The following is a 9,953-nucleotide window of genomic DNA, read 5'->3' as shown; positions in this document are numbered from 1 at the left end:
ATAAATAAAACATAAACAAAAAATAAACAAAAATTAAACAAAAATAAACAACAGGAAAAAAAATAAAAGCCTTGGCTGCAACACATTTGATTTTTTTTTTTTGTGTTGCCAGCACATGCAGATACAAAAAAAAAAAAGAAATGTATTTTTAGACAGGTGTTTACTTAGAAGAGTCACTTTAATTTCGTTCCCTCGTTCTTTGCCACCTCAGATGTGTTCACAAGGTTTTAGGTGAGTCACAGTAGAACAGAAATCATCTTTATTAAGGTTAAGATGTGCAGCAAAAGGTACTAATCTAAGTAACTTCTGCCCCGTTTGTTACACATGTAACTGAATAAATGAGTACTATAGCTAATATAATTATTCTTTTCTGGGAATCAGTGTAGCCATTTAAACATGGAATTTTAAGTTTTATATGGTCCTCTTAGTCTGCAGTAAATGCTTAGTTTGCAGCTTTTTGAGTCTGCAAAAGGATGAAATTATTTACAGGGCATTTTCAAGCCACACGTGGTATAAAATTAACAAAGATATTATTTTTATACCTATATATATATATATATGCATATATTATTGTACTCTAGCAGCCGCAAAGAAAGAAGTCAGGAGAGAAAGCAGCTGAATTTCTTACCTCTGGCTATGTTTTTTTTCCAGGGAAGAAAGAGCTGGAACTTGCCTTACAGAAGTGGGATCAAAGTGCTGAGTGCCACCAGTGGTATGTGATTTTTTTTTTTTTTCCACTTCTTGCTTATGAAAAGTGTAGGAAAAGAACTTGGAGGTTGTTGGGAGCTGAGCTGCAGTTAAAAAAGTAATAATTATACCCAGATTTCAGTAAGGAGGGAGGTGACAGGGAAGGAGCTCACTCCCTAAAGGCTTTACTTCCAACTCATGGATAAGATTGAAAGGATTGCTCTCCTTTTTTAAAATTACTCCAAAAGAGAGTTTGTGGAGTGGTTCAGATATTTGTAGAGGTAAGGCAATGTGCCTTTCTGGTGAATTCCTCCATGAACAGTGTTTGTCAGCAGTTACTGTGAAGGTCTGACAACACTGTAAATTAGAATAAAAGGGAAATTACTTTTTTTAATGGAAATTATTGGGAAAACAAGATGCTGAGTATCTTTACCAAACAAGATCTGTGCTCTTCTAATGAGCAAATTTATTTGGAGGGTTGTTTTGGACTACTGGCATCTGAATAAATACCTTTATTGTCTTAAAAAGACTGTATTTCAGTTGTTAGTAGTGAATTGCTGTTTTCAATTAAAGGATGATAGGAAGGATGAATTTTGGGGCAGGAAAATCTCCAGCAGAGTATGGTATTGGGCTCTGCTGGCTTAACACCTTGGAAAAATGGGTTTTAGTTGCCAGGGTAGATCTTAAAGTTGATATTTTACAAAGCAAGGTTCTACTCCAGGGTTCCATATTGGTAGTTTTGCTTTGTAATTCAGATTTTGGGGCAGTCCTAGGCCTCCCAAACCCTTTTCCCAGACAGGGATAAGGCTCCTGCACAGCTACATCTTGCTTTTAGTTCTTCAGAGCAGCTGGAGAAAGGAAACAGCAGAGCAGCCTGTGGGAGGCGTGGGATTTCTTGGGAATGAATATGTAATTCCCTTTATCAGCACAGAAATTATTATTTACTGCCATGAATAGAACAGGAAATTACTCTCTTCCCAGCACTGAGGTGGTCACAAGCTGGTTTAATTGCAGCCTTTTTTTATGCTAATTGAATTTATCCTGAGGAGGAGAAAAAAACAGTAGAGTCTTTAAAGCTTTTTGGGGGTGGATTTGGTGCCCCAGCTCTTGGTTTATGGAGAACATTGTTCACACTTGCTTTAAATTACAGTTTTATTCTGTCATATTTCTCTCTCCAGTGCCTGATTCCTGTTGTGAAAACCCTAATCTGTTATTATCTCTTCTCATAGGGAATAATTGATTATCTCTCACTACCCACGTTGTCTTTCCCATATTATTCTCCCTCTTCCATATATTTTTCCAGACAAAAGTGGGGGGAAATCCAGTGCAGGACACAATCCGTGGGAGCAGGATGGATTTGTGTGATGCTGATGGGATGGTCCCTTGCATCCTTACTTCCATATACAGCATCCCAAACATCACCCTTGTCTTTCCCACTACATCCCAAATGGCCATTTTAGTAGAAATGTTCCCAATTCTTTTCCTGCCTCTCCACACAGGCTGTGTGAAGCCTCGTTGTGCAGGTCTGGTCTGTATTTTTTCTCTCTCTGTGTGTGCATTATTTCCTGTTGACTTTCTATTTTACCAGTTGCCTCTGTTTTATCAGGATTCCTTCAGTTGAAATCATGCTGGTTTCTGGTCCTTTTTATTTTTTTTTTTTGCCTTTTGTGCTTGTTATTTCCTTCTGCCCAAATCATTCCCAACCTTATTGGCTGAGGAAGAGAGAAAGTACTTTCCACTCGGGGATCATTGCAAGGAAAGCTTTTCCCCATTGATGCCTCATGGTTGTTGCAGTAATTGCTGACATTTTAAAGCAACAAGCAAAGGAAATAACTTTGGGAAAGGGAAGGATTCCTGCTGGGGAATCAGTGAGGAGGAACAGAAGTGTGGGAGCTGTGTTGGGTATTAAATGCACTCAGTGCCTTTGGAGTGGATTTATTTGTGCTTCCAGGGCTGAGGGATATTGGGGCGAGTGATCTAAAGCCTCTGCACTCCTGATTTACAAGGACCTGATTCTCACTTGGGATTTAGACATCAAAATCATTCTCTGCTTTAATTGTAAAAAGATCTCTGAGCAGGTAGAATTTATGCCCAGCTAAACTGATTTCTCCCTCAGCTGATTCCAGCCCATGAGTAGGACAGAGCAAATTCCTAAGTCTGTTCTTGCTTATAGGGGTGGAAGAGATACAAAATGCAAAGGAATATGACAGAAATATGATTGTACAAACCTCTGTGCTTTGCTGCTTAGACACAAATATGTGACATCTCACAAATGAAGTGAGAAACAAGTGTGGCCTTTTAGAATTTCCAGTCCAGTAGCATCTTTAGGGATCAGGAAAGGAGAGCGAGCTCTAGGTTTGCCTTGCCTCTCATTCCTGTTGCTAAAAGAAATATTGGAAGTGCAACCAGAGGGATTTCAGAGAAATCTGGGGAAAACTGTGTGGGTGTTGTTTTAGTTTGAGTGGAATATTTTACACTGGAAATGAAGTGCTGACTGTTGCAGAAGGAATAATAAGCTTTGGCTTATTCCTTGGCTTATTATTATTCCTGTGTGTTATGGAGAAGTGGGATTGGGTTGGATGAGCCTCCAAAATGTGCCCTTTCTTCTGGAGAGTCTGTCAGTTTGGTGGAACATCTTGCACACTTGATCACCAGCCCTTCTCAGTTCCGTGGGTACATCTGGCTGTCCGTGGGCAGATCCTGGATTTTTGAAAAGTCACAGCGTTCTGGATGTGCCTGGGAGACAGCTCTGATTTAACAACTGGCAGTGCTTCAGGATTTAACTCTTGGTGGGTTCACTGCCCAGACCTGGCCAATTTTGAGCCAGATTCTGGATTTATGAGCCAACTGTTTTCTGCTCCATAGGCAGATTAAACAGGGAATTTACTGACAATATGGGGCAGCAGCAACTGCAGGAATAGTTAGGAGATATTTCAGAATGCAGAGGAAGAAAAATAGCACAGAATTAGAGCTGCCTGGTGGCATCCCCCTGACCTGTGTGCCCTGGGAGGTTAATTCAGGAAGTAACTTGAACATCCAGAGCACAGGAGCTCTCCCATGTGGATGTTTGTGGGAAGGAAGGAAAGGAGCACATCTGCCTTCCTCACTTTTTCCTTCCATCTTGTCTCCCCTTGGAAAAGCCAAAGCTTTTTTTTCCCCCCCCAACCTCCTTATGATCAGCTGGTCATTAATTTCAGGTTGGGAATTCTGCTGTCTCTCCCAAGGTACTAGTTCCCAAATGAATGATTATTTTAATTTTTGGTTGTTGCAGTGTGAATACCTGCCTGCTAATGCCGTGTCTCCTTCCCTCTAGTGAAGGGACTGCTGTACATCTGCTATGTGCACAGGAAGGTGAAAAGCTGGGAATGCTCATAAAATATTGAGAAAACTTGTCTTTGAAATGGTTGAAAGAGCTAAGAGCTGTGTCTGGGTTGGCAGAGCATCCTAACCACGGAGGGAAGGTGCTGGAGACTGTATTCCATGGGCAGAGTCCTGCTTCCAGGGAAGTCAGCCAGAGTGCAGAATCCCAATGAACTTCCTGAAAGTCCTGAGCCTGGAGATTTAAGCTGGAAGAACAGGCTCTCTCAGCTGGGGGTATCTGTTTCCACAGGGTTTATTTTCTAATAAATGGGGAAATCCTGAGCTGAGATTCTTGTGGGAACTGCAGCTTTCCCACTGTCAGGAGCTTAATGAGGAGTCTGGTTAATAATTAATCGAGTGATATCCTAATAGAAGCTTTGGATGGCTGCTGAGACATGGATCTGAGCAGTGCTGCAGAGGTCACAGGGAATGAAAATCCCCTAAATCATAATTTTTCAGGTCTCCTGGTCCTGCTGCTCATCCCTCCTGCACCTCCATAGTGTCTGTGGTGACTCTCATCCCGAGGCATTCCACGGAATGAGCTGGAATAAATAGCTCCACTGTGCCAAGCTAAACAAGCAGAGGAGAGAACAGCAGAAATCAGAGCCTAAAATCCCAGGAATGCAGAGTTGTGGGTGTGAAAACCTCCAGTGGACCTGGGACCGGCAAAGGTGTTTAGGAAAAATCATCTTTCCTGGAAATACAGTGAAAAAACCAGTTCAGGCATCTCATCCCATATATTTTTTAGCTTATTTCACAACTGAAATTTACAATTTACTGCTGCTTTTATGTCTTTTTCACCAACATTCCACCAGGCTGTTAAAAAAAACCCCTGGAATTTATATTTCTTGACATGAGGCAACTGTGGGGATTTATTGTCTAGGAATGTTTGATCTCGTGACTGTAGAAAATAAACCCTTTATTGGCTTGTATTTCTCAACCCCAGTTGTGTTGTGGTTGGGGATGTTTTGGTCCAGGCTGATGTTTTGTTGGGAAACAAACTGGAGAAGATCCTAAAAACACTTATTCCATCAGAGTGGGGCAATGCAGCTGTGAGCTTTTCCAACCAGGGGAAAGGATTTTTATCCAATAACACATTGATCTGGTAATCTTTGCCATTACCATGAAAAATAAGAATTTCAGAACTGAACCAGAGCTTTCCCACAAGAAAATTAACGAAGTAAAGGAATGGGATTTAAGGCAAAACTGTAAATATTCAGGAGATGCCACTTTGTGTTGTAACTTAGATGTTGGAAATGGAGCTCAGGCAGGAGCAGTGAGGTGTGAGGGAATTCCTGGGGTTTCATAACACTGGAGAAAGTGTAGTTGGAGATTTAAAAGTCTTCTGACAGATTCCTGCACATGTGCTGTGTTTAACTGTCCCCAGGGATGCCTTGGGATAACAATGGCAGAGTATCCAGCAGCACTGGGGTATGGGTGTAGTAAAAGGAAGCTTTACTTGAAACTTTCTTCTTCTCAGCTTTATTTTTTGAAAAAATTAGACATGTTATTCATTTGCCCATCTGTTCCACCTAATATTTTTTGAGCCAAACTCAGAGAAGGGATGGAAGTGTCCTCCATTCCCAGAACTCTCTCCCGAGTGGGACGAGAGACACCAAACTTCAGTCTGCATGTGCTGTCCCACAGCAGTGCCCTTGAGAGCTCTGAGAGTGATTGTTTCTTGGGAAATGATTCAGGGAGGGAGGGCTCGAACCACTGGTGTGGGGAGGTGAGATGGGAGGGTGCAAATCCACAGGGAATTAACCTTCCTTGAATTTCACAGCTCATGCAGTAACTAACTTTGCCGGGGCCCTGCTTCTCAGGCTCACAACTCACAATGCCCTGTTGGACAAAACTAGGTGGCTTTGCACTTTCAGTACTGAAAACATGTTCTTCTCTTTCCCAGCTGCAGGATATAGGTAGGTTTTCCCAACATTTCCCTGGAAGTAGAGCCCTGTGTGCTGCGGCGGGGCCGCTGCATGTGGAGATCGCTGCTCCCTGTAGTGAATTAGAGCTGCTTGTAGTCTGACTCTTGCTGCAATCACTCTTCACTGCTCTGTCTTGTCACACTTTCCTTGCTCAGGGAAGAAATTCCAGCTGTGGAAGTGTGCTGCTCCTGGTTTTCAGCCATCAGTGCAGCGAGTTTGTGTGTCACGTCAAACCCCTCCTGCTGATTTGCCTCGTCCTTCAAGCTAAAACCCTCTTAGGCACGGAATTTTTATTGCAGTTTTTACAGATTTCCAGTGTTCCTTGTGTTCCCCAGCAAGGTGTGGAGCTTTAATGCACTTCAGAGAATCCTGGGATGGTTTGGGTTGGAAGGGACCCTAAAGCTCATCCAGTCCCACCTCCTTCCATGGGCAGGGACACCTTCCACTATCCCAGGTTGCTCCAAGCCCCGTCCAATCTGGCTTTGAACACTTGTATGTCTTCCTTCTGAAGACATGGACAGCAGGTAAATGTGGATGAAATGTGGATTTAATGCAGGTGTCTCCCTGTGCAGGTTTGCCATCCTTTGTGGGCAGCTGTCGGAACGCGAGAGCATTCCCAAGCGCATCCAGGCCGGGTGTGTTTTCAAGGTGAGTGGAAAGGACATCCTGGGTTTGTGTAACAACACTTATTTCTGTACTAGGAACTTGGGAAAATTGGCTCCAGGTCTTGTTTAGGGAAGTAGTAGGTCTCAGAGATGCCACGAGTGGGTGTTTTGGGTTGAGGAAGGTGATTCCAGCAATGTCTTTTGAGGGTGACTGGACTGGCTCTGCAGTTTTACACACCATAATCTCATGGGAAAAAAAAGAAGTCTTTCAAATAAAATTTGTGTAAATGATGAGACTGAGAGCTTGGAACCTGAAGTTATCATGTGGTGGCAAGATACAGCACCAGCTTGTCTCTCTGCCTGTGAGCAACCTGCACCCTTCCAGAAGGGCAAAGCAAATACTCCAAGAGGATTTAATTTGCTTCACATTCCTTTATTTCCCTTGGGGATGTTGCAGGGGAAGGGGATGTACCTGGAACAGGCCACAGGTAATTATTGTCCCATCAGCTCATGGCATGACCAGTAAGGTGGTTATGGCAGAGCTCTGGAGGTGGAATAAACTGAAGGGCAGCTTCCTTTTCGTGTGTGTGCAGTAATCCCTGTCCCTGAGCCTGGTGAAGTGCTGCTTTTCTGTGCTCACTGAAGCCACTCTGAGAAAACTGGGGATCTGTAGCTGTAATTCTACTGATCACAACACTTAAACTGTGGATTCCTGCCTTCCCTCTTTCTCCACCTGCTCTCGTGGATGTTCACTTGCTTTTAACAAAGGTGTGATGTGTGTTGGTGCTGGTTTCCCACAGGAGCACATTGACAAAGCCATTGAGCTGAAGCCAGAGGACCCCCAGCTCTACTATCTCATGGGCAGGTGGTGTTACCAGGTAACATGCTTTTATTACTGCTTATTGCTGTCTAATTCCTCCTTGGAACTGAATTCCATGTCTGAATGAGAGAGAGGTGGATGCAAACCAGGTGTAAGGACCTGGATACTCATCCAGAACCTGCCGAGGTCTTTGGCCTCCTCCCAGGAGCACGAGCAGCTCCAAGAGGCTGGGCAGGTCCTGGCTGGCTCTCCAGTGGGTGGGACAGGTTGCCCTTCCTGTCTCTGCAGGTTGCCCACCTGGGATGGCTGGAGAAGAAGACGGTGTCAGCACTGTTCGAGGCTCCTCCGACGGCCACGGTGCAGGACGCGCTCCAGAACTTCCTACGGGTGAGGGAATCTGCCAGGAAAGGGGATGGATCACTGACCTCCACAGGTCACAGGCATAGAGAGGGGGTGCTTGTGTCCTGCTTAACCTCAGCCCTCCCCCAGTGCTCCGTGATGCTTCTCCATCTCCTGGAACCTGTGGAAGGAAAGCTGGTGAAAGGCAAAATTGTGGAGCCTGCATTCCAGAATAGCCAGAGAAAAGACTGGGATGTTGAGGACATCAGAATTATGACCCGAAGTGTTCCTTGTAAAAGCTGTACAGTGATTAATTGCTCAGTACTAATCACATCCGGGCTGTGCTTCCAGAGTCCCAGACCTGTCTGAGCTCATCCCTGGGAACACTTGCAGAGATACATCCTGTCATTTTAACTTCCCTGGCATTATTTTATTAAAAACCTGGCTGACTTCTCCGTTTCAAATGTTTCAAAACAAGTGCTTGAAGGTTTCAGGAGCACAGTGCTTTTTATGTATTTATTTGGAGTCCTCCCTTCCTCCCTTTCTCCTTTCCTCCCTCTGTTGTTTTCCTTTAAGAGCTGCAATAAGCCTGGTGTAAGAATGAACTGTGTCCTTGCATATCCTGATGTCTGCTCGTCCCTGTCACACCTTCCCTCTCTTCCTGCAGGTCGAGGAGCTGAGCCCAGGATTTTCCAAAGCAGGAAGAGTTTACATTGCCAAGGTAACCACTCACTTCTTGCTTCTTTAGATCCTAGGGTAAGAAATATTTATTTTAAAAATCATCTTTGGCTGTAAAGTGCTGAGCAGGTGGAAAATACTCCATGCAGGAGCCAGATTTTATAAGATGACAATATTTCTTTTTAGTTGCAGCAATAAATCCGTGGAAGTCTTAACCTGAACAGACTTTTAGTGTTGATACTAAAATTTGGGGTTCCTTTTGTGTGATCTGCCTGGGCTGATGGGTTTTTATTGGGCTCATGGTGCCTGGCAGGTGTGACTGAGCTCCAGAAACACTCTGCAAGTGTACAGATTACCTTAGAGGTGAATAGGACCACTTGGTTTAGGGTAATTTTTTTCCCCGATCCCGGGCTCTGTCACTTTGGGTTACATCCTTCATCACAACATTTAAAGGGGGCATTTAGGATCTAATTATTTGGAAGGAGATGCTGCTCTGATGGCTCAAGCTTCACAATAAAAATTCATTGTGTTCTATAGACATTTTTACTGATATTCAGCGATTTCAAAGCCTTTGAGGATGTCTGGGACTCCCATCTAGTTTGCATCTAGTCTGACAGTCTGAAACTCCTGTAAATATGATTTATTATTACAGTGCTTGCAGCTGAGCCTCATTTTTAACAGCCTGGAGAACGATGTGCTCCCTTCCCAGTAGAGAGGTTTTGTGGTGAAACTGGAGTGAGGAAATAGTGAGTGGAAATCAAAACAGAGCTTTGGAAATGATGAAAACCACGGGAACACCTTAAGATCTCCAACCAAAACCCAGTCTCCTTGCCCACAAAACAAACAAACAAAACCATAGAGGAAGCTAAATATATTTAATATTCCATCTGGTGTGATTCTAAGGCTCTGTGAATGAAGGAGACTGCAGGGAATGTCAGTGCTAATGGTTAAGAGGCAGAAATAGGTCTTCTTAGCAGTGGCCCAGTTGCATTTGCTGCCTGTTTTTCCCTGTTTAACCCTTTTCCTGTTGTTCTTTTCCCTTCCCAGTGCTACAGGGACCTGGGGAACAGCACTGCTGCTGCACTCTGGATGAGCCTCGCCTCCGAGCTGCCAGTGAGCACAAAAGAGGTAACAGGATCAGCAGGGGCTCTGGGATGAGCAGGGAGAAATTGGTTACAGGGAGAAAACGGATCCTGCCCCTCTGCTCCACTGAGATCCCACCTGGATCACTTCGTCCAGCTCTGGGATCCAGCACGGGAAGGACGTGCACCTGTTGGAGCGAGTCCAGAGGAGAGACACCAAGATGGTCGGGGGATAGAGCATTTCCTCCTGCTGGGAGGAAAGGCTGGAAGAATTGGGATTGTTCAGCCTGGAGAAGAGAAGTTTTGGGGTGACCTGATGGTGGCCTTCCAGGGCCTGAAGAGAGCCTGCAGGAAAGATGGAGAGGAACTTTGGACAAGGAGTGGCAGGACATGGGGGAATGGCTTCAAGCTGGCAGAGGGCAGGGTTAGATGGGATGTTGGGAAGGAATTCTTC

The 9,953-nt window shown here is 44.3% G+C and overlaps 1 protein-coding gene across 1 annotated transcript in view; it reads left to right on the top strand.

The window, feature by feature from the left end:
• RMDN3 (regulator of microtubule dynamics 3) overlaps nt 1-9,953 on the top strand; it is a 22,286-nt gene that overhangs the window by 10,543 nt on the left and 1,790 nt on the right. Inside the window, exons 4-9 of the mRNA XM_029965722.1 lie at nt 652-712; nt 6,548-6,623; nt 7,381-7,458; nt 7,689-7,787; nt 8,407-8,460; nt 9,465-9,545. Coding sequence (XP_029821582.1) covers nt 652-712; nt 6,548-6,623; nt 7,381-7,458; nt 7,689-7,787; nt 8,407-8,460; nt 9,465-9,545 — 449 coding nt within the window. The remainder of the gene's footprint in view (nt 1-651; nt 713-6,547; nt 6,624-7,380; nt 7,459-7,688; nt 7,788-8,406; nt 8,461-9,464; nt 9,546-9,953) is intronic.

This window comes from Manacus vitellinus, unplaced genomic scaffold (genome assembly GCF_001715985.3).
Source record: "Manacus vitellinus isolate BGI_N305 unplaced genomic scaffold, ASM171598v3 scaffold_118_pilon, whole genome shotgun sequence".
Classification (NCBI taxonomy): Eukaryota; Metazoa; Chordata; class Aves; order Passeriformes; family Pipridae; genus Manacus; species Manacus vitellinus.
The sequence above is the reverse complement of the archived record's forward strand: the minus strand, read 5'-3'. Positions and strand labels throughout refer to the sequence as shown.